This window comes from Hemicordylus capensis, chromosome 5 (assembly GCF_027244095.1).
Source record: "Hemicordylus capensis ecotype Gifberg chromosome 5, rHemCap1.1.pri, whole genome shotgun sequence".
NCBI lineage: Eukaryota > Metazoa > Chordata > Lepidosauria > Squamata > Cordylidae > Hemicordylus > Hemicordylus capensis.
The window spans coordinates 65325751-65350663 of NC_069661.1; the positions used below are offsets into that span (position 1 = coordinate 65325751).

At 42.2% G+C, this 24913-nt stretch overlaps 1 protein-coding gene across 2 annotated transcripts in view; it reads left to right on the plus strand.

Annotated features, from left to right (window-relative positions):
* The window catches only part of FHDC1 (FH2 domain containing 1), a 58257-nt gene extending 48765 nt beyond the window's left edge, over positions 1-9492 (plus strand). For both annotated transcript variants that reach the window (XM_053258629.1, XM_053258630.1), the window contains exons 12-13: positions 2707-2871; positions 5524-9492. In XM_053258629.1, the coding sequence (XP_053114604.1) occupies positions 2707-2871; positions 5524-7527 (2169 nt within the window). In that variant the 3' untranslated portion in view covers positions 7528-9492. The remainder of the gene's footprint in view (positions 1-2706; positions 2872-5523) is intronic.
* The last annotated feature ends 15421 nt before the right edge of the window (positions 9493-24913 follow it).

Sequence of the window (24913 nt, forward strand, 5' to 3'; positions counted from 1 at the left end):
CTAACCTGGGAGTAGGCAACCTTAGCTCTGTAGCTGTTGGTGAACTACAGCTCCATTCATCCTCAACCACAACTTATTTCTGGAGAGTCAAAGTTGTCTACCCCTGCCCCAAGTTAACCTGCCCCCCCCCAACAAAGGGGCAATTGACAGGAGAAGGGAATAGCTGAAAGGGAGAAGTGCCCTTAGCCTAATTCTTCTCAAACAAGTAGACAAAGATCAGAGCCCAGTCACAGAATCTCAATAACGTAGCGTGACAAAAGAAGAATTACAGTTCATAATATCTCAAAATGTTCTTACTCCTTCTAGAACTGCTTCCCACCACATTCAAACTTCATCATATTTATATACCACCTGATATGTATATCTCTAGGCAATGCACACAATTCCAATCAACAAATATAAATCGGAGTTAAAACTATTTCACAGAATAAAAAATTAAAACAATGTCATAGGATAAAAAACAGTTTAAAATTAATTTCAGTTAAAAGCTAGAGAAAATAAGTGTATCTTGAGGGTATTTCTAAAAGCAATCAGAGATGGAGATGCTCTTATTTTGACAGGGAACATACAAATGGAGCTCCACTTGTACTAGTCTGTCCTCTGGTCTCTCTCCTGCTATTATGTTGCGTGTGTCTGTCATTTCTATACTGCCTGACATGTGCATCCCTAGGCAGCATACACAAGTTAAAAATGTATTCCCCCCCCACTTGGAGGGGGGGGTGTTATCCTTGTCTGGCTTCTGCTGAAACGATAGCTATTCTTTTTGCCTCTGAAGGACTTTGTCTTTATTTCCCACCAAATACTGAATGTGGTAGTATAGAGGAGTCTTTGTCAATCAAGTTTACACTCCTCCCACTCCTCCCTCTGATTAACTGGTCTTGCAGGTTTGTGAGCATACTTTTAAAAAAAAAACTTACAAAACCTGTTGAACCAGATGACAGTGGGATAAATCAGCTATGTATGTGAGTACTCACTAAGAGAAATTGAGCTCAAATGAATACTGATGTACTGGTCTGTCCTCTAGTCTCTCTCCTGCCATCGTTGTGTATGCTTGTTAATCATATTTCTGTACCACCTGACATGTGCATCCCTAGGCAATGTACATACGTTAAAATATAACAAATATGAATACAGGATAAAATGATTAAAACAATTATGATAGAAAACCAGTTAAAAGCCTGAGAAAACAGATGCATCCCAAGGGTCTTTTTAGGAACAGCCAGAGATAGAGAAACTCTGATTTTAACAGGGGGTGCATTCCAGAGCCTCAGGGCAGCCACAGAGAAGGCCTGGTCCCGAGTAGCCACCAAATGAGCCAGTGGTAACGAAAACCAGACCTCCCCAGATGATCTTATTAGGCAGGAGGGGTCATGACAAAGGAGGTGCTCTCTTAAATACCCTCTCTTCAATAAAGCCCCAAGCTATTAAGGGTAATAACCAGCACTTTGTATTTTGCTCGGAAACAAATTGGCTGCCAATGCAGTTCTTTTAAGACTGGTATCATATGGTCTCTTCAGGCTATCCCAGAGACCAGCCTGACTGCTGCATTCTGCACCAACTGTAGTTTCTGGACTGTGTACAAAGGCAGCCCCATGAAGAGTACAGTAGTCGAGGCTGGAAGTTACCAGCATATGTACCTCTGTTTTAAGGTCATTTTCCTCCAGAAGTGGGAATAGCAGATGTATCAGCCAAAGCTGATAAAAAGCGCCCCTCACCATTGCTTCAGCCTGAGAGACCAGAGAGAGTTTTGGATCCCAGTCCACTCCCAATCTATGCACTAGTTCTTTCATGGGGAGTGTAACCTCATCCAGAACAGGCAGATATAAACCATCTCTCATCTCTGACCCTCCACACTCAGAACCTCCATCTTATTTAGATTCAGTTTTAGTTTATCCCTCATCCAGCCCATTGCTGACTGCAGGCAGGCATTTAGGGAAGTTTGCTTGTTTTATTTATTCTATTTCTATACCACTTTTCACTAAAATAACCCCAAAGTGGTTTACAAGGCTAAGTTATGCCATTTCCTGATGAAGTTGATATGGAGAAATAGATTTGGGTGTTATCAGTATACCCTTTACCAAATCTCCTGATGATCTCTCCCAGTGGTTTCATGTAGATGTTAAAAAGCATTGGAGACAGTATGGTGCCTTGTGGAACTCCATACATTAACTCCCGCTCTGCAGACCAACAGTCTCCAAGTGACACTATCTGGAATCTGCAAGAGAGGTAGAAATGGAACCACTGTGAAACAATGCCCCCAATCCCAACTTCCTCAGGTGACCCAGAAGGATACCATGGCTGATGGTATCAAAAGCTGCTCAGAGAGCCAAAAGGATCAACAGATTCACACTCCCTCTGTCAATACCCACTTGGAGATCATCCATCAGGCTGACCAAGGCAGTCTCAACTTGATAGCCCACCTGAAAGCCAGTTTGAAATGGGTCTAGATAATCTGGGTTTTATTACTCTGTTCTGAAACCAGCACGTGCATATGTAACATTTAGTCTAGAATGTAGACTAGGGTAGGCAACCTTGACTCTTCAGCTGTTGTTGAACTACAACTCCCACCATCCCCAACCACAATTTATTGTGTTTGGAGCTGTAGTTCAACAGCTGGAGAGCCAAGGTTGCCCACTCCTTGTCTGGGCCTTTAGTCCATATCTGCTTGGAACTAATATGCATCTTCCTTTTCTTTTCAAAATAAAGTTTGCTATCAAAGAGCTAAAAGAACTGGAACACTTTAAACGAGACCTGCTCAAGGAAACACATACCCTTATGGACTTCTTGTGTGAAGATAAAGAAACCATGAAACTGGAGGAGTGCTTTCAGATATTTAGGGATTTTTGCCTAAGGTTTAACAAAGCTGTTAAGGTAAGAGCAATATAGACTTTCTTTCAAACCACACATACTTGTGGAATTAAGCTTTTTTACTCTCAAATTATCTCATGATGCTTTAACCTTTGAATGATAGGATGGAACAAGTTTGCCAACCTGTAGGGTTTTGTTGCATAAAAATGTTGTCATTGTCAAACACCGGGCCAAAACTCCTTGGTGCTCCAAAGAGTGTATTGAGCTATAGATACTTAAATTGACTTGTCTGGCAGATGGTTTTGAAGTTTGTTGCTTCCACTCACTTTCATTACAAATCCCCACAATTTAAAAGACATTATTTGGGACATCTTGTGCTCAGCTGAGATTTTGCTTTAGCCCAAGTTGTGGGGTGGGGAACAAGACAACACTAGCCATTGTCTAGAAATAAACTGCAGGTGGCCACATGACCAGCCTCTCTGATTGTGGCATGCAAACACTCTAATCTTTGCAGTGCTTTTATACTGACAATAGGCAAAATGCCTGGAGACAGCTCTGCGTACTGAATGATGTTTGGCTCCTTTAATCCAAAAAGTCATGCATGTGTGGCCTTGAATTGTTGAATAGCAGGTGTGCCAAGTGCAGATTTTTTGGGTAGGGAATGTGCTTTGCTTCCCAAAATAAAAATGCTGCTAGGTGGACAAAGGCTACGTCAGAATAGGTAAGGGGTGTATGTGTGTGTGTGTGTGTGTAATGAGAGGAGTGGCAAAGATACCATATTTACCTGGATCCAATACTACTTTCCCCCAAGTTATTTTATGTTAGAAATTGGACGGTCATCTTAAACTCTGAGTCTTCTTCCTTTTGGGTCAATACAGATATCTATAGTCAACCTGCATTTTTTAAGGGGGTCATCTTAAATTCAGAGTCAGCCTGTTCAGGTAAATATGGTGGTAGCAGCAACATATGTTGGAGAGAATTGGGTACATATGATGATGGGAAACCTGTGTCCTAGTTCCTGCTAAGTCCTGCATAGCTAGTCTTAGCAAGCATTGTATCTCAACCTTAGGTTATCGTCCATTGAGTTAGAAGTAACAATATTGGTCTACTTCATAAAGAGTTGTTAAGAAATACACTGTAAAGTGTATGAATGGTTTTTGTATAAACAACCTGAGCATAACTTCACTGTGGCTGGTGATAAATTGTTTGATTCAAGGTTCTCCAAGAGGCTAAACAATTACTCCCTGTCAGGGAGACTAGTATAGAAGAGAGGGGGAAATTCTTCAACCAAAGTTGTCAAAGTGGTTTACATAGAAAAATAAATAATACATAACTAAGATGGTTGCCTGTCCTCTAAGTGGCTCACAATCTAAAAAGAAACATAAGGTAGACACCGGCAACAGTCATTGGAAGGATTCTGAGCTGGGGTTCCAGGCAATACTCGCACACATTCAAGCCCAACTTCACTGTCATTTCAGCTAGGAACTTTAAAAAGAGAGAGAGCAAGATTCTGAAGATGACAGATTCTGCTCACCATATCAAACTAACTTGCATAGAATTACACACTGCACATAGCCCTGGTGGTGAGTGGTGTGTCATCTTGCAAGTCTAGTTCTGGCTACCTGTGACAGGTGAGTCACAGATAAAATGTGTCCCTCATTGGCTATCTCTGTATATCCACTGGTAAAGATAAAGTGTGCCGTCAAGTCTATTTCGACTCCTGGCACCCACAGAGCCCTGTGGTTTCCTTTGGTAGAATACAGGAAGGGTTTACCATTGCCTCGTCCCACACATTGTGAGATGCCTTTCAGCATCTTCCTATATCTCTGCTGCCCGATATAGTAGCAGTGGGGAATCAAACCGGCAACCTTCTGCTTGTTAGTCAAGCATTTCCTCGTTGCACTGCTTAAGCTGGTAGGTGCTCCCAAACCACAAGATGTTTTCTTTGTTCCAGTGATTTTAGATCCCATATATCATGAAGCTTTTCTTCAATGGCAAGGCTATATGTAGTGTATGATTCAGTGCAAGTTGGTTTGGTATGGAGAGCAGAATCTTGAAGGGCATTTAAGAATGGACAAGAAAAATGTAATCTGCTTCACATTTATCCTTTAAATAAATTGTATTTAAATAAATTAAATAATAATACATTTTATTTCTACAAATTTAAATAATTTTTAAAATAATAATACCCAAAGAGGCAACTTTTGAGAGTAGAGTGATACCTAAGCATGGCTTGTATGCATATTTTGAGTGCTTAATATATGCTGTACATATGTGAAAAAATATCAGTCTGGCCAACAGTGTTTTGGAATCTTATGATTGATTGATTGATTAATTGAAACTTCTTATATACCACCTCCTCCAAAGACTCTATGCGGTGAACAACATTATTAAGCAATGTTAACTAGAATAGTGTATATGGATTATATACAATTTTAGAGAAAACTGTAGCATAATGAAATAAAACATGATGGAATGGGGTGGGAGGAAGGTTCATCACATATTTTTACCAGCCGGGCCTAAATACATGCTGTGAAAAAAGAAAATACCCTGTTTGCCACTTCATCTGCCACCATATTAGAAAATGGTTGCCATGGTAACTTAAACTTGAGAACCAAACTCAAAAGCAGGGAACAATGAAGATAAAGTAAAATATAATACAAATACAGTCTGAAAAATGCTCCCCCTTTAAACCATGTTTTGTTTTCTAAACAGGAAAACAAGGAAAGAGAGGCACAAGAACTTCAACAGCTGCAGCGATTAAAAGAACTCGAGGAAAAACGCCGATCATGGGCTGCTAGTGACCTTGGAGCATTTGGCAGGAGCAGCAGTGAAAATGATGTTGGGACACTGACCAAGAGAGGACTTGAAGAATTTCTACCCTTCTTGCAGCAGAGACCCCAAAGTCCTTCCTACAGAAACACTAGTACTAGGCGCTCACGGCATTCCTTGGGAGTCACTGCAGACAGAGAACTGTTGACTTTCCTGGAGACCTCAAAGGGTGAGGATCCAAACAAGTCCAACAGCCTTCCTCGTGCACATGTTGGTCAAGCAAGGCCTAATGTAGCCTGGACTGATTCTAAGGAGCCTGGAGATCTCAGTTTAACTAACTTGCACTTACATCAGGCATCTGAAGAAGAAACAGACTGCAATTACTTCCAGTTGCCTCCATCTCAGTCTGATCACATAGAAGACCTTGAGGAATTAGAAGCTGCCGATACATACCTGTATAATGAGCAAGAGAGTGCCGACAGTGACAAGTACAGATTTAACGTGCCTTGTATCGAAGCCACAGGTGCAGCCCCTTGGGACCTCTCTGTTGAAGAATGTGAACTTGTTCCAGGGCTGCAGAAGTTTGACTTCCATGGAGAAAACCCGTCCACAGTTCATTTTGAAATTGGTGCTAGAAACTTTGAGACGGTAGGTGACTTGAGCTTGTACTCTCTTGGCAAAGCAGTAGATCCGTTACCATCTAAAGAGACTGTTTATAAGGCTGAACACTCTGCCAAAGTGGCAAGTCATGTGCATGAAGCTCCAGAAACCAACACTGGTAGTCCCACATCTTCAGATGGTAGCGTTTCAGGAAATAAGGCACATGGGCCAGTGTTTTGTGCATCGGATACTTCCGACTGTTCTTTGACACTAGATCTTTCTGAAAGAAACAATACAAAGCTAGGTGGCAACAAAATGAACCAGGACGACAGTGCTACTCCCCACTTTATAAATGATCTGCAAATGGGTGGCACAATCTTGGGCACAAGTTCCTCATTTCCAAATGATAAAGATGATTCTGGCAGTAGGTCTGGCCTTACAAAGGAAAAATTTGCCAAGAGCAAAGATGCATCAGGGCCAAAGAGAAATTCTCTGAAAGATAAATCATCAAGTCCCCCGAAGTCCAGCAGTGGTCCTCCCAACCACCCCAGACCAGTCAGAACACTGAACTCCTCTGAGAATGCAAGTATGAGGAAGGTAGTGCCCATTTCCAGATCAACGAAAGCAGCACCCCCAAATTGTACCAAAAAGCCAGAGGCTAAGCCAGCACCTCGAGACACTAGCACAGCTGAAACGCGACTGTCGCGGCGCAACTCTGTTCGGGGCATCGCAGACACGGTACCCAAACCTCCATATAGGCAGAGCATATCTGTAGAGGAGCCCAAATTCCAGAGAGGGACTGCAGCTTCCAGCAGTGGCCATTTTGAGAGGGAGCAACTTCAGCACAAAGGCTCTTTCAAAAAGCCAAGCTCGAAACCCGTCCGATATGTTCCCAAATCAAAGAACGATGAAACCAAAATGTGCCGCTCTTCGACCAAATCACAGCCCGCTCCAGATCCTAGTAAAAGCACAACTGTCACCATTCCCAAGACACCAGCTCCTGTTCCAAGCTTTGCAAGGAATACAGTGGCCTCTTCCTCAAGATGTGCAAAGGTGGATTTGCCGGCCACCTCTAAAGCACCAACCCTAACAAGGTCTCTGTCTCAGAGATTGCCTCGGATGAGAATTGCAACAGCCTCCGATGACTCCAATCCAAAGGAAAACGGTGGAAGCACACTAAAAAGGGCTAATAGTGCTAGAATTATAAAAAGGAACACTGAAAGTAGTGAGCTAAGTATTAAAGTGGACCCTATGGTAAGGGAACAAACAACTGCAGAAAAGTCTTCATACCTTAAATGTAAAGATGGAAATCAGACTACCATAGGGAAACTACTGAATCACTTCTGAAAATGAAATAAAGGGTTTGTATCATCTGGCAATATAGAATGTGAAAACCAGCTTTTTCAACACTTAATATGTCTATTGTGAAATATTCCAAATGGTGTTTTTAATGGTATGAAATGCAAGTTAAGGTACATTGTGCATCAGAAAAGAGCACCTGCTAGTCTTGATCCTGCTGTATGTCTGAATTGAATGTATTCAACTATGTACTGTGATGGAATAGCTGTAACAATGTTCCCTTGCTTTTGGGGAGATAGTACTTTTACACAAACTTTACAAGCTCAAGGAATGCTTTTGTCTAGTGAAATGGGGGGTGGGGGAATAGAACTAGAGATCATGGCCAGTTCTTGTATAATCACTGCTCTTTTGAAAATGCAGTTCTGAATGCCTTGTGAAAAAGTTTAAAAAAAGCATACTTGGATCATTTTAGTTCCTTGGCTCCAGTAATAAGTTTTGCCTGTTGCAGAGTCCATTGCTGGCAATTGGACACACAGAACTGCTGGCCTACAAAATGGTAAAATAGGACAGTGCTGTTGTAGGGGCACTGATGTAATCTCATCTGAAGAATTTGCAGCATGTCTTTTAAGTATGTGTGTATGTGTGTGTCTAGAAAGGAGGGGAAACTCTGCTGGGCAGAATATTCATTCTCCAGGAGCGTGGAAGAACGGCCTTGCACGTACAAGTAGAATAGTTTGAGTGACTGGTGCTGGAATTAGTAGAGTTAGCTGAAGGCTGTGGCTTTCAGAAACCAACAGTAGCTAATGGAGAAAATGGCAAGTGACTTGACTTGAGTCAAGCACATGCAAACTTGCCAGCTTTTGGTATACAAAAGTGCCATATTTATAATACACATTACAGATGCTGCAGCTTGAAACCTGGGAGGGCTGCAGCCTTTTGCAGAGCACTTTTCTCATTTCCACTGGTTTGAGCTACTGTCAAATGACTTGAAGTGCTGCTATGGCTCCGGTTAGTAAGAGCCTGTTGGTTTCCCGGCTGCCTCCTTCTTTGTCAATATGACCGGTTGGCATGAAACATGCTGATTTCTTTTATGCATGACAAAAGGCTCTTTTTTTGTAAACTAAGCTTAAATGGCTTCAGACAAGTATTTTAACACTACTTTTTAAACTTCACTTTTGATAAGCTTTTTAAAAAAAAACAAACACCTCAGACTACTGCCGAAAACATATGATACCAGTGAATGAGAGAACTTGTCACATGTTCCACTTTCCTCTTGTTCCTTTTCCAGGCAAATATATGTTGGTTACCTCAGCCTCATTATTTAAATAGTTGCTAGCTTATTCCTTTATGAAAGCCTCATTTTTAAAAAAAAAATCATGCAGTGGAAATATTTGGACAGATGTTGAGTTGGTTTTGATGCCTTTTCCTTTAGCACTCCCACTACTATCTCCCTACATTCACCTGATATAGATGCATCTGTTGTAACAAATTACTTGCACAGATGTGATAACTGACACTAAACTTCCTTCAACCAACTTAATGTTACCATTGCAGCTCATGGCCTTAACTTTTTTCACACACAAATAGTTTCCAGAAACTTATCCCCAAGAAAATATTCCAAAATGTCATCTAGTGTGCCATTGGGCTCTCCAAATATGTCAACACTTCCGTGTGGTGTGGTTGGCTTAGCCCTCTCTTAGTAAAGTCCTTATAGGGAAATCGTTGCTTTCCGTTTTATAAACTACTTGGATTATGCTCCTTTGTGGGTTAACCATTCATTTGGCCCTACTCATATATATATTTTTGTGTATTCATCTGTGATAGCAGGTGATGGATTTTTATTAATTTTTGATGTAATAAGCTTGAAAAAGAGAAAATAATTTAAATGTTATGCATTTGGAAACTGTAAGTAAATTTCTATATAAGTGTGTAAAAATGAACTGGATGTATTTAATGGGCCATTTATACATTTCTGAATTTCTTGTTAGTTTAATAAAGTTCCCATTAATGGGTTTTGTGCTGTATGTTTCCATTCTTCCATCGTAATTTTGCCTAACATTCTCATTCTTAAACTGGTGAGACTCATAAGGGACTATGAGTCTTCAGAATGCCTGATTGATGACTCATTGACTTTCAGTTATTAAGCCTTCCTGAACTGAACTTGGAATGCTGGAAATTAGACTTGGATGCCTGTCATTATCATAGTAAGAAGTAGGCATGGGCGTGTGTGCATGTGTAAAGGTAAAGTCTGCCGTCGAGTTGGTGTCAGCTCCTGGCAACCACAGAGCTCTGTGGTTGTTTTTGGTAGAATACAGGAGGGGTTTTTACCATTGCTTCCTCCCGCGCAGTATGAGATGATGCCTTTCAGCATTTTCTTATATCACTGCTGCCCGATATAGGTGTTTCTGGGAAACATACCAGCAGGGATCCGAACCAGCAATCTCTTGCTTTGCTAGTCAAGTTGTTTCCCCGCTGTGCCATTAGGTGGCACCGCGGGGAAATCTTGCTCTTCTATTTCCCCACCCCCAGAATGTTCTTGACCTCTGGGTTCTGTCTGTTCTATCATTCCTCATGCTCCTAACTGATCTGCTCTGATGGAATAAGTGGACTTGGATGGCAAAGATACCACTGCCAGATTGGCTGCCATGTGTCGGAGGGATGGGAAAGCTAGGAACAGACAGCTGATTGCTATGAATATTGGAGGAGACTTGAGAACTCTGAATTTTAAGGTTAGATGGCAACTTTGGTTAATGGAACATCATAAGAAGCAACTACACTCTTGAATAATATCTTGCAGGTTTTTCAATGAATACAGATGGATCACAGAGAGAAGGCACTTGCTATTTAATAATAGTCTGGATCTCGCATATTTGCTTTGCATAATGAATTCTGCTTCTGAATCTCACATGTTTGCTTTGCATAATGAAGTCTGCTTCTAGATGCAGGTTTTCAAATTTAGAGTCCTTTTTCAGTTGCCAAGAATTGGCAGCAAAGGGTTAAGGAATGGATCTCTGTGATTTGGTTAGTGGTTCAGTAGGATTCCAGGTCAGGGGATGATAGCTAGATGAGAAGGACTGAGAAGCGATACATGGCACTAGAGCTTCATTCCACAATCTTTAGAAGCTTTTCACACTTTCTATATAACTATGGGGTGGGGGTGGGTGGGTGCGGCTTGTCTTTTTAAAAAGCTGAATTGAATTGTGATACCAAATAGAATGCTAGACACCAGATTTTACTCATGAAAACTGTGTATATGTATAACTTATCTGAGGTGTGCAGGTCCTAGGTCTTTGATTTCATTTTGACCAAGATTATTATTTGAATATTTAAAAGCCAACAAGTCTGGATCTGCTGCTGTATCTGTTCTTCTTATCTTGGAACACTTTGTAGTGAGATTTCTCAGTAGACTTCATGGAGTTTGGCAGGGAGTGATGCATTTGTTTAGAGGGGCTGGGAGGAGGCATGTGGTGGTAGCTCGGTCACTCTGTTGAAAACGGCTTCGTCTCTTGTCTCTTCAATTGCCTTTTAAGTGTTTGCACCTCACAAAATAGCAGTGGTACAGAGAGACAGCATCCAGCAGCTGAATGGTGAAGGAGAGCTATAAACTGCAATTATAGAAGAGGAATAGAAAATGCTTTTGAGTTCATCCACTTCTCTCTAACCTTGGAGACAGTGGTATTCATTTTAATGTATCAGAATATTTATATCCTGTCTTTCCATTTATATATTCACCAGGTGATTTATAAATACATTAGAAGATCAGAATATAGATTTTAAAAAAACAAAGGGCCTGTTTAAACAAACTATCCCTGCACATGTTAATGTCTGCGCTGCTGTGAAAAAACACCCGATCTGCTGTCACTCAAGGACATGCTGACATGATCTCAGCATGTCCTTTAATCCTATGTGAGGGGTGTTCATCAAAGTCACCCTTCTACACATTCTCCAAAACATAGTTTAAACAGTTCTCACTACAGCCCAGTTATTAACTTGTGTAGAGGCCATTCATTTTAACTAGGCAATAACAGCAACAGAATCCTGGAGAAACAAAACAGCCACTGGCAAAATCTACAGCAAAATTTTTCAATTTACAAACTGAAACCGTGGACCCTAAAAGCCCTTTGTGTGGCACCTGTTTGTGTAGTACCAAAAGGGCCAACACAGATGAAGTTAGGCAGGCTTCAGAAAGGAGGGAGTTCCACAGTCTCTGGTTACTTTTTCTATAGACTAACTCTTGCTTGTTTAAGGCTTGTCAAATCTATTTGGGATTTAAAAAATCTACAAGAATGAAAGCATCCCTAGAATAAATAACTTGATATTTTTAACTATCTGGTCATATTATTGAATGCTGAGAGAAAACTCTTATGTTTTAGCATCTGTATGATGAGAAAGCCCAACCCTTTTCTATATTAAACAGCAACAAAACCTTGAACAAAGGACATGTGACTTGGAGGACTAATGCTATCCGGCTGTGATACAGAAAGGACAATGAAAGATCATGAACCCAGGGCATGCATGCAAAGTTCAGGATTTCCCAGTCAACCAAAACATCATTAACAATTTCAACCACTCCCAATGCTACTTTTATTCTCAGAGACCTATCCCACTTTTCTTATGTGCAGACAACCATTACTGGGAGATGCATATGAGCTCAATATGCAATTCAGAGGTGACTGTGTGCCTTATTAGTGCACTTGTTTGTATTAGAAGGTATGTTTTCTCCATTTGGGGCCCTTACATGATCTCTGAGAAATAAGCAGACTTCTGTCCTGCAGTGTCTCAGTTCTGGAAGCAAGGATCCATCAAACTTGTTTGTTATATGCCTTTGAGGTTTTACAAACACTCTATCTGTGTGAGAGAAAGATGCTATCTGGCTGAACCTTCAGCTTCAGATATGTTAAACTGCTGTACACTTAGAGACATTTTGTCTAAAGAGCACAACCTATGAATTTTTAGTAAAGTTGATCCTTAAAAAGGCAATGTTGTAATCTTGACTGTTAATAACAATTGTGCAGAGGTGCAGCTAGGGAATTTTGGACCCTGGACATAATGAGCCATCCTTTCCATAAAGATACAAATGCACCCCAACTGATCTTCAAAATCAATACATGGAGTCCTGGTAGCCTGCCCTACACCTGTGCCAAACTTCAGAACTCTTGGCCAAGCCATACTGGAAATCTAAAAGGGACCCTTTTTCCCTTTGGGAAAAATCATGGGGCCGTCTAGAAGTAGGCACAAATACCTGGGCCCCTGGATCCATGTCAAACAGCACCCTTGGGATAGAGAACTGTCAACAGCTACCTCTTGCATGACTTCATATTGTCAGTCTTCAGTAGATGGGATTAAAGCATGCTGAAAATACATACAATAGAAGTGGTTGTTCCCAGTGCAATGTGTTTCGTAATCATTTATACTAGGCTCCCTGGAAAACTTGCTGACGTGACCATAAATAAAGTTTTGAACACAAGCTTCACTGACCCTGAGAAACACATTTCAACAAAGAAACTTCCAAATGCAAAATTGCTGCTTCTCCCAGTGTGTTAACTTCCTTCCCTTCTGATACTTGTTCCTTGTGATCAATTTCAATGCAAGGGTAACTTAGCATAGTGCCTTCATGTTGGAAGGGGTCTTGCAGCTGCAGAAAAAGTTCTTAGCCAGGGTGGCCTTATTCAGCATGGTTAGAAATTGCATAATCTGTCAGCTGAGCCTCCTATTGCATAGTAAAGAGTGTGGGAAAATTCCATCTTAATGTTAGTGCTTTGTTAGAAGATGTGGCATTGCGTATTTTCCCTTGATTTCCCCCCCCCACCCCGGCTTCAAATATTTCCCTTCCTGTCCTGTTCTACAGTTATTCGTTTAAGTAGTCTGAGCTAAGCGGGAGAGACATAAGCTATGTTTATAACATAAGCTATTTTTAATTCAAATGGCTAGCTCTATTGGTGTGTTAATGGTAGCAGCTACAACCTCATGGAAAACCAAAAGCAAAATTGCAACCACAGACAGACCTGCTGGTCCACTCACATAAGCCTCTCATAGAAGGGCTCCCTGATAAACCCATGCTCCATGCTGACCTAGCTGTGAAAAGTGGTAGGGAAAATTTCCATGGCTTTCCTCTTGCTGGTGAGAAGATCTAGTACAACTACGGTTCCTGTATTTTGGGGTGCACAACTCAAATGCCCCAGTAGGCTGAAAACTAACCATGACTTGGTGGTGTATGAGGGGAGTCAATTATCTGCACATTAATTATTAGAAGCATCTGCTGGGCCACTGTGGGAAACAGAATGCCGGACTACATGGGCCTTGGGTCTGATTCAGCAAGGCTGTACTTATGACCTGAAAGAACTAAAATCATACCAGTGTGTCCTTGAGGATAAATGCCTAGCTGTGCAATTGGTTTATCCAGCTCATCATACAGAAATACCTATAAAATGTCACAGTAGCTTCGCATTCAAGATTAGGATCAACTTCCTAAGGTAAGAACAGGAGATCAGCGGAATGCTTTGAATGAAGATATGGAGGACATTCCATATCTTAAGACTTAAGAGAGGCCTAGATGGTCATCTTTTTAAAAAGCTATAAGTTTTCTGCCTCAGGGCAACGATACCTTTTGCAGTCACTTTTACTCCCTTTTTGTCACTGATCTTCTAATGTCTTGAGTAGTTCGTTTCTTACATTCTGTCTGGAGCGGAAAGCGGCAGCCACACTAGAATTAATAATGAAAATACATTCCAATGTACACATTATCAACTAGGTTTAAATATGAGTGTGATAAGGCTTATTTTAACTTTGATTACTCATCTGTATAGCACTTATCAGGATCCAGCGTTCTTTACACCTCTTTCCTCACTTGGCTTTTGAGGCTTTTTCTGGATCCAGAGGCTCATTAATGTCTTACAAGTGAAGTGTGAGAAAAGGCTTCAACAGGGAAAGTGCTGAATAGGTTTCTCACTACAGCAGCTACCATCTCATTGCAAGTCTGACTGCAGAATTTTTCAAGAGCAAAGTTGTTTGCAATCTTATTTAAAGGTTTCTCACTTTAAAACTCAAAAGCCAAGAGTGATATTTTTAGACTGTTTATATAAATGCATCATTCTTTCCCCCGACCCCATCTCGTATCAGGATTTACTTTTCTCTCATTTTTGCCATGTCCCCTAACTGTCCAGGACGGTTTCCTCCCACTCCCATTCCCTTTATTGTCTTTTCCATCCTTTCAAAACAAGGTCTGCTATAATCTACCTTGCCTCTGTTCATGTTGAAATGTATTTTTTCGCAAGCCAACATCCTCACTCTCCACCAGCACCAATGTGGCTGGTTGTACTTCAGTTTTCAAGCTGGTACACGCTCATAGTTTAGCTGTGCAAGACTGCTTACCTGAGATGGGTAAGGAAAGTTGTATTACGTATACAAAGAAGATGGAGGTTGAACCTACTACATGGTTATGGCAACAGTACTTTGCCATATCAACATGTTTCATGGATAACTTTTAATTTTCAAATTTTTATAATTGTTTTAATCGTTTTAGCTTGGTCTTTTAAAATTAATTTTTGATTTTGATTCTATGTTGTATTCTATATTGTATCTATTTTATTAATGTTGTAAGTTGCCCCAAGCAGTAGTGTGCTGAAGGGGAGGGGTATAAATATTTTTAATAATAATACTTCTAGCTGCTTTTTTCATTGATATTCTGTCTTCTTGCTGAAAGGGAGTCAATACAACACAATACAACAAATATTTATATACCACTTTTCAACAAATTATGTTTCCCAAAGTGGTTTACAGAGAAATAAATAAATACACTGGCTCCCTGTCCCCAAAGGGCTCACAGTCTAAACAAGAAACATAAGACATACACCAGCAATAGCCACTGGAGGGATGCTGTGCTGGGGATGGATAGGGCCAGTTGCTCTCTCCCTGCTAAACAGAGATATTTGCCACTAATAAGATGCATCTTTGCTCAGTTAGCAGGGGCAGTACTACCATCACATAAAGAAATGTAGCCAGCAGCTCTAAAACTCTGTGAGGGTGCTGCTATAACTGAATGGGGGGGGGGGAATGTCCCCCTGCTGGCCCTGAGGGAAGGGTGGCCCACTGGTTGGGTGACAGTTGCTTGCGCATCTCTGACGAAGAAGGTGGTGAGAGAGCAGGGGTCCATCTTAACTTTTTCTCCTGGGGCCCACTCCAACCTTACTGCATCCCTGGCTTGTGCAAAAAGTAAGACAAAGATTATCTAATCAAATGTATGGGATCCAGAGCCATCCATCTGAAATGACTTCCCTGTCTAGGGAGGACTTCACAATGAATCTTGAGACTGAACTTAGGGCTTTCTGTATGCAAAGCAGATCTTCTTCCACTAAGCTGCAGTCCTCTTTCCCCCATGACAACATAGGACTGGCTTTCTGTATTGCTGCAATGTTTGGTTTTTTAAAAAAATCAGTTCTTAGGTTTATGCATCAGATGGTAGGATATAATGTTCTTTTGGATTGATTGATTGATTGATTGATTGTTAAATTTATATTCTGCCTTTCATTAAAACAATCCCAAGGCGGTTTACAGCAAAAATTTAAACACAAGATGGTAAAAAAGACACAATTAAAATATTAAGTGTAAAATATTAAACAAATCTGATTAAAAATTTAAAACAAAAGCATAAAAGCAATACAGAGTATAAAGAGCAGCAGCAGAGAATCAAATAAATGCCTGGGCAAAAAGCCAAGATTTTACACTCTTTCTAAAAGCTGTGATGGAGACCAAGGAGCGAATAGCCACCAGGAGAGCATTCCAGCGTCTGGGGGCAGCAACAGAGAAGGCCCTGTCCCGTGTGCACGAAAACCGAACCTCCCTCATTGTCGGCACCCAGAGCAGAGCCCCCTCAGATGACTTTGTCAAGAGGGCAGTAACCCTTGGGAGCAGGCGGTCCCTCAAGTATCCCAGGCCCAAACAGTTAAGGGCTTTAAAGGTCAAAACCAGCACTTTGAATTGGACCCGGAAACAAACTGGTAGCCAGTGTAGCTCTTTCAAAGTGGGTGTGATGTGCTCCCACCAGGCAGCTCCAGATAAAACCCTAGCGGCCGCATTTGTCAGTAATATTGCTAGAAGGATTTAAATACACTATTGGGAAACCTGTTAACAGTAGGTAGGAAAACCATGGCAAAGAACTAGAACAATATAAAGCCTCTTAATGGGCAGGACTAGTTACTAAATGTATCGATATGTGTAAACTGATATGCTAGGCCTGTTCACGTGGCCACTTGGGGTGGACTTGTTGAGCTGGTGAGCTTCTACCCCATTAGCAGCACATGATCAGAACTTCTGGGTCAGGAAGCACACAATTAAGCCAGGCACGGTGTCAATTGTTTAAGTTGGGAGCTGAACATCCTCTGAGGCCTCCGTACCTTCCCAACATGCTTTGTGCTGCCAGCAGACTGGAAAGCCTCATGTAGCCAGCAGCCGCCTTCTGACTGGCCATAAAAGAGCAGAAGGCAGGCTCAGCCCTGCAGAAGTTATTCTAGCTACAAGATCATAGAGTGTACTTTGCAGAGTGCTGTATTCACATAGGTGGCGGTTCCTGTGTAATAGCTCTCTATTGTTTCTATGCCTGCTGGGTCTCAGTAACTAGGTAGAAGAGGTGAGTGGGTTCATACAATGAGCAAATCAAGGTGGGAGAGCTCTCTTCTCCTACCTTGGTTAAGAGCAGGGTAGGAAAGTTGGATTACCCTGCTTTGAAAACTGGGCATTTTTGTGAGTTTACATGATCATGCAGACCAGGATGGCCTGCCTCCTACCCTGATTTTGATTATTGTGTGAACCTGGCCACTGTGTTGAAAAGAGAGAAGAAAATGAAGTTTAAGGGAAGATTGAAGCATGCTTTTGTTTTGGAATGGGAATGTATGATAAACACTGTTTTTCTTTTTTCATAGTTCAAAGCAGTGTTCCTAACCTTGGATCCCCAGATGTTGTTGGACTACAACTCCCATCATTGCCAGGCCATTGTGAATGAGGATAACGGAAATTGTAGTCTAATATGTGGTGATCCAAGGTTAGGAACCCCTCCTTTAAATGACAAAAAGGAAAAGCAGATACCTCTCTTTTCTTCTTAGTTAACAGGAAATTCAGCAGCAATTTTAAACATGGGTCATAGTGCCAGAGGAAAAAAGTACCCCCTCTCCCTGCTCCTGTAAACCCAATCAGTTTCAGCGGCCCCCAGAACTACTTGTAACTTTTTTTTAAATCCCATATCACAGATCCTATATTTTGTCAGATCTAATTGGGCCCAGCAATTTCTTATCGAGGAGGATTCTTGGCAAACACATCTGTGCAACAGCAACTGACTGCAGCCACCTGTTACTCCCTAATATGATTCTTCAGGCTTCCAGCAGGTTCAAGACTAGCCAGGTTGATCTCTTGTGAACTATTTTGCCCTGCCCTTATAGAGAGCAAGGTAGATCAAGAGTGGTGGTTGAGGAGTTGGAGGACGCACTCAGAGGCTACCTTGATCAATGTTGTATCAACTGACTTCATCAGTGTGTGTGAATCTAGGCAAAAATCCCTTTTGTATGGTCTAGGGGTTCTCAAATGTCAGTCCCCAGATGTTGTTGCACAACAACTCCCATCATTGTACTTTATGGCCATTATGTCTGGGATGATGGGAATTTTAGTTGCATGGAACTGTTCTGGAGGTTGCCTGTAGCAAAACAACCTCCTAGAGATACTGCCTGCAGATGCTAAAAAGCTAATTTACAAAGGAGGCTTGTATCATTTGGGTTACCATAAGGTAATCTAAGGGTTACCTTAGAACACATTCTTCTGCATGATCCCTACCGCACATTAAGGTCATCTGAGGAGGTCCGTCTCCAGTGTGTCTGGTGGTGACTCAGAGGTGGGCCTTCTCTGTAGCTGTTCCTGGGCTGTGAAATGCACTCCTGGCAGAAATCTGCAGTTTGAGTTCATTGTTGGCCTTCAAGAGAGCCCTTAAAACCTATCTGTTTGTCCTGGCCTTCCAGGCTTTTAAAACTGTTTTAAATGTTTTACTTATTAATTGTTTTTAACTGTTCTGTGTTGATTGTTTTTAAAATGATCGATTCACGGGATTTTGTTTTTGTTACTGTGCACTGCCCAGCAGAGGCGTAACTAGGGAAAACGGCGCCCGGGGCAAGCACTGAAATGGTGCCCCCCGCCCCCCCAACATACTACATTATACTTCGGTTTTTCCTCACAAGCGCCCGCCGCTGCCGCCAAGCCAGGCCACTGACTGGCCGCCAGGCACCAGCAAAGCAATGAGGGGGCACAGGCGGCGTGGAAGGGACCGCTCGTGGGGAAGGGGGCACCGACGCGCTCCCTTGACTGCTGTAGCGCTGCTGCACTGAGCAGGAAACATTTGTATTAACAAAATTTAAAAAAAAAATTAAAAAAAATTGGTCATGGCGGCGCCCCCCACGTGACCAGAAAAGATGGCGCCCGGGGCACGTGCCCCCCCTGCCCCCCTATAGTTACGCCTCTGCTGCCCAGAGCTGTTTGGATGGGGCAGTATATAAATGTAACAAACAAACAAACAAACTGGTTCACTTGGATAGCATGCATGCTTGTTATACCCAACACACCAGGGTGAACCCAAATGTCCAGGAGATCTATATAAACCAAGGGCGGTCAACCTGGGGCTCTCCAGTTGCTGTTGGACTACAGCTCCCATCATCCCTACCTCCAATGGGAGGAGTCATCCAACAAGAGCCTTGAGATGGCCGCCGCTGATATAAACAATGATTTTTAATTTAATTTTATTTTATTTTAATCCTTACATCTTGCCTTCTGCAACTAGGTCTTTGAGACCACTCACAAAGGCTCTGGCTACTGCAATGAATGGCAAATTGTCACCAACCTTTTTTTAAAATCCTGGGCAACCAGCAAATGGGGAGGGGGCGGTAAGCCCAGTGGGTTTTAAATCTATTGGGAATTATGATGTTGAACAATTGGTGACATTATCCTAACAAATGCAGTGGGATAAGGTCTAAGAAAATGCAACAGCTGTCAGATGGGAATCCTCACTGGAGGCTGTTTATATAGTTGGCTAAGTCCGTAGTTGTCTGTCTTTTCTTTTCTTTGCAGAGTGCAAACATAAAGAGATCTTGTTATGTACACACCTCAGTACCTCACTGATTCTGTTCTCCTGACATCATGAGGGACACTTTTTTCTCTCTCTCTTTACATTCACAGCCAAGCCAAGGTTCTATAATTAGAAGGTATTGGCACAGTATTCATGCAATACATGATGAACTTTCTAATGGACAAAGTTTGTCTCTTCATCTCTCTTCTAATAATGAGAGATGGCTAGCATTAGATGGTTAGCATTTATAGCCTTAAGCTCTCCTGATCAATCTAGGTGAAAGGACTGAAGTCATCCTATCCATTTTAGCTGTCATTTCTTTGTATTCACCTCAATTTGAGTCAATTTCTCTCTAGAGATAATTCTACATTACAAACTCAGACTGGTTTCACTGTCTTGGCTTTTGCCCAAGAAATCTATTTTTGTGAATCAAGCCAAGGAACTCTTAGCACCCCCATAATTGCAATGGGTCCCAGAGTTCCTTGCAGTGTATGTAGTGTGAACTATTCAATAACTTTACCTATGGAGTTTGGGTGAACCTTTTTACTTAAATGCATAAATGCAGGAGTTCTCAAACTTGGGTCCCCAGATGTTGTTGGATTACAATTTCCATCATCCCCAGCCATTGTGGATGATGGGAGCTGTAGTCCAACAATATCTGGGGATCCAAGGTTGGGAACCCCTGACATATGGAATGAATTGCTGCAATATGAGGTGATAGCCACTAGCTTAAATGAAGGTTAGATAACTTTCTTGAAAATAGATCTGTCAAATGCTATTAGCTGCAATGGCTATATCAAATCGCAATGTTCAGAAGTATGCCAGTGGGAATACCAATTGTTGAGATAAAAGGCAGGAGAAGGCTACTTACTTACTTCCTGTCTTCCTGGAGGCATCTAGTTAGTCACTGTGAGAAGCAGGATGCTAAACTAGATCTACAACATTTTTTTGGTTCTAAATATTTTAGCCCTTTCAGGCTGATTTGGATCCTGCACCATTAGTTTCAGGACCCATTTGGAGGGTTCCAATTCACTTGAAAAACAACACCATTCAGCTTTCATCTTTTAAAAAAACAATAAACTTCTTTTACTTGACTCTCCCCACTGTTTATGTTAGTGGTGACAGGTCTTGCAATCCATAGCTGCCTCGTATTGGATACCATCTTGAATACATACAGTGCTCCAGGAAGCCTCATTGTCTTGGAGCAGTATGGGTAAAGAAGTGGCCATGACCATGAGGGATATTGGCTGCTACACAGACAGCAATGAAACCCAAGTAAAAGGAAGATTTCTCTCTCTCAATTAAACAAGTACAAAAACAAATGGGTAATAAATATGGGTTCCAAAATGAATACCCATACCTATTCGGTCAAGTTCATGGTCATTGTGGAATTCATGGGAAACTTAACTGAATAAGCTGCATTTAGTTTGGTTTCCATACATTCAAAAAATGGATGACACCCCCTACCAACAAACATTTGTCTGATCTAGCAAGGCTCTACTTAAGTGCTTAGCTTCCATTTTGAGAATGTGTCTACATGACTACTTAGATATCTCATTTTGTGTTGCAGCTGCAATATCTTTGCTCAACCCTTTACTGCAGCAATTGACGTGACATCATCTAAGACTCCCTCTCCAATCTTGCCATTGGCTAGATGTTCTTTTGTGACTTCCTTGTGGTGGTTGTCTACCACTGTGGACATCACAAGCAATGGGCAGTGCTGGGAGGGTAGCAGTGGGGTGGCAAAGAGTTGGGAATGGGGTGCTGTTCTAATTGCTGCTTTGGAATGTCATTGCTCTTGTAAACACCATCCTGTGCTAGCCCATTTCAGTGCCAGTCTGGACTTACATGCATTTGTTTAATCAACAACAGAGTGGTGAGTAATAGGGTGGTTTGCTTCACCTGAGCCACACCAGGCAGATTCAGAGTGACTCACTGTAGCTTGAGAAGACTTGCACTATTTCCTGGGCTACCAGAAAGATGATATAATTACCACTTGGTGATGGAACATGTGCACAGTCACATGGAGGGCTGGGTGAGGAGCCAGGCAAGTGCTATTCCCAAAGGAAATCTGCAGGTCACGCAACAGGAATGCATTCTTTATGGTGAGGAAAGCCAAGCAGAGGCATTTTCCTTGACAGTCAAGCCAGTGAGCAGAGCTCCTTCTGTGTATGAAACACAGGCAGCTACAGACAAGCAGGAGTGCTAGTGAAATTCTTTGCCCACACTTATTGGTAAGCATACTGGCCAGAACACCTTGGGAGTTCACAACATGCAATCCACTTTCATTGCTGGGCAGAAGTTCATAACTTTGATAATGAATTAGAGGGACAGCCCTTGAATCTTATTACAGCTCAGCTGCATGATGGGTGTGGGAACATCAGAAGCTGCCTTATACCGAGTCAGTTGGTAAGGGTGTGCATAAACACTGCTCCGGTGCCGTGGGGAGTGGGAGCTTTAAGAAAGAAGAGAGCAGGTCCTTACCTGCTTTCCACCGCCCCTTGCAGCTTCCTGCTAGGGCAGCGCTCGTCCCAAGTACCTGCATGCAGCACCAGCATGCACAGGGTGTCTGTGCATGCACGGGTGTCACCTGCATGGTCAGCACGGTGTTGCTGATCATGCAAATGGTGGTGCGCATGTGCATGCTGATGCCATGCGCAGATACTTGGTATGAGCGCTTTCCCTACATGCTTTTGCTTGATTCACAGTGACAGTAGCCCCATTCAGACATCGAGACTGTTCACACAAGCAGCCCTACCTGAGTATGGCTGCTCATGTGAAGTGCCGGGATCACGATGCTGCCTCCCTGTGTAGCTCATGATTTTTACCCAACCTTTTACCCAGGTCCAGGCCGTGTGTCTGCTTGGGCTGCTTGCACAGACACAGAGTTGGGTGCCTAGAGTGCCCAACTCATAGGGAAATCCCCAAATGCACTGAACACATCGTGCAGTGCATTGTGGGATATCTGGAAGCTGGGATGCATTTTCTCTGCCTGTAGAACCCTGCACGGCTCTCGACAGCACCACTCATGTGGGCATGCAAGCCGTGCGGCTCGGATCACTGCTGGATCATTTGGAGGAAAGGTCCTGCCTTCCTCCCACCTGCCCTCCTTGGCCCAGCAAAAGGTTGTGTGAACAACCTTATTACATTGTACATGCATACAGATGTCTGCAGATGTGTACATATTTTTGTGTGAATGCATTCACTATAGATGCATTCACTTTAAAAGTGTACAGGCCTCTCAAATGCAGGGTCAGATAGGACGTATACTACTGTACAGGTATTGGACACAATATGTAAATTACTCTATATGCAAACAAATCTGTACATGGACCCAGATTGAGTATAATGTGTGAATAGGAAATGTCAACTCTCATCTACCTGAAAATTCCAATGTTTATTTTCTTGGGTACGAAATTTCTCACAATGAAAACCAAAAGGATCAACCCTTCAAATACATCTATGCATGTGTAGGCAAACCCAAATAATAAGGTGATTTTTTTGGGTGGGGGGAGGGGAGATTAAAAGTGGTTTAGAAGATTATTTACTGGTTAACCTGTAGAGTTGGCAGTTCTGGAGATGGTTTTCTATCCATGACGGTGTTAATTGGTACACGGCAACTGAGTGCAGGTCCAAGCAGTCTCTTACTCACCTCCCAGTTCTTCCTGTGTTTCCCAGCCAATGAGGCCATGGGTGATGTAATGCCTGCAACCTGATATCCTCCTTGGGAAGACCTGCTAGTCTGGTGCTCCTGTGTTTGTAGGTTAGGATTAGCTCATTAGAAGAACTGGAAGAGAAACCTTCCTAGTTTGTTCTTGTGATTTGTGTGTGAGCTTTGTTTCTCCAAGGGTTCTCAGATCTTTTCCCTAGACATGATCCTTAAAGGTTCTGTGACTTGGAGTTGCTTTGCTCTACTTCAGGACCTTTTTTCACTTACGGTCCCTTCAACACTGCGGTATGAGGGCTGCCTCCTCCCCACAGAGCAGGTGTCTGTTCCTTTTAATAGCAGCATAGGAGCAGCATCACAAAATGTGAGTTGTTGCTATTGCAGTGTTGTAAAAATGGAAGACCTTTGCTTTGGTTACTATGAGGCAAAAGTGCTTGCTGCTTTTGTTTTTCTTTTCTGATATAAAAGGATTAGGAGGCCTACTTATGGCAGGATTATGACAACTGTGTGGCTGGGCCTACACTGCAGGGCCATTGCATTTCCACTAAAACTGAGATAGAAAGACATTCCAGGAAACAGAAAAGCTTTCGAACAGGAAAGCCATGAGACACAGTGATAGTCTACCACCACGCTAGTCTTAGTTTGCAGAGCACAGGGTACATCTCCTAGGGCAGGGATTCTCAACATTGGGTCCTCAGATGTTATTGGACTTCAACTCCCATAATCCCCAACCAAAGGCCATTAAGCCTGGGGATTATGGGAGTTGAAGTCCAATAACATCTGGGGACCCAACGTTGAGAATCCCTGTCCTAGGGTGCATACCATAGAGCCCAGAAATACTGTTCTTTGCACTCATGTATATTTGTGAATTATGGCAGGATTTTCTCCATTGAGTTCTTCCTAGAGTTGAACCTCGGCTAAGTTGAGAGGCAAAGTCGGGTGTGGCAAGGCAGTGACAGAGTTAGGAGGGGCAGGATAAGGCAGAGGTGAAGAAGTAAGGCAGGTCTGTGGCAAGGGCCAGGAATAGCAGCAGGGCCAACCAGAGTCCTTTTGTTGCTCAGTCTAGAGAGGAAGTCTGGCCAGGAAGCTTTTTATATACCTTACCACATAACTGCTCTGACTTTATTGCTGCCCAAGAAGCTTCTTTTCTGGCTCAACTCTTTATCTGATAGTTCTGTGCTTTGCTTGGCGAGGCTGAATTTCTTCTTCTTGACATCCACAAGCTTGCTCTCAGATTTAGGATCTGCTTCTTCAAGATCTAGCAACAGATTATTGGAACTGTGCACAGGAAGGAAAATATGAAAGCCTTTGATTATTTGCAGATCAATTATTTTTGGATAACTGGTGTGACAGCAAGTGCTGTTAAAATGAAAAAGATATAAATGTGTATACCAAAGAATAGTGTTTCAGGGCTCTGAAATACCGCAGAGTATTAAACCATGAAGTATAATCTAAATATGCTGGAAAATTAAGCAAGGATAATCCCAAATTTATTTGAATTAGATATTATATAGCCAGCAGATATGGGCCTGTAGACTTCAGAGAATGAGGCAACGTAACAAACAAAGGTAAGGCAGTGGAATGCAATTAAGAATGTGATGAAGAAAGTCTTTTGGTCAGGGGCGGAGCCACCATTGGGCCAATGGGTTCAAAGAACCCAGGCCGCCAAT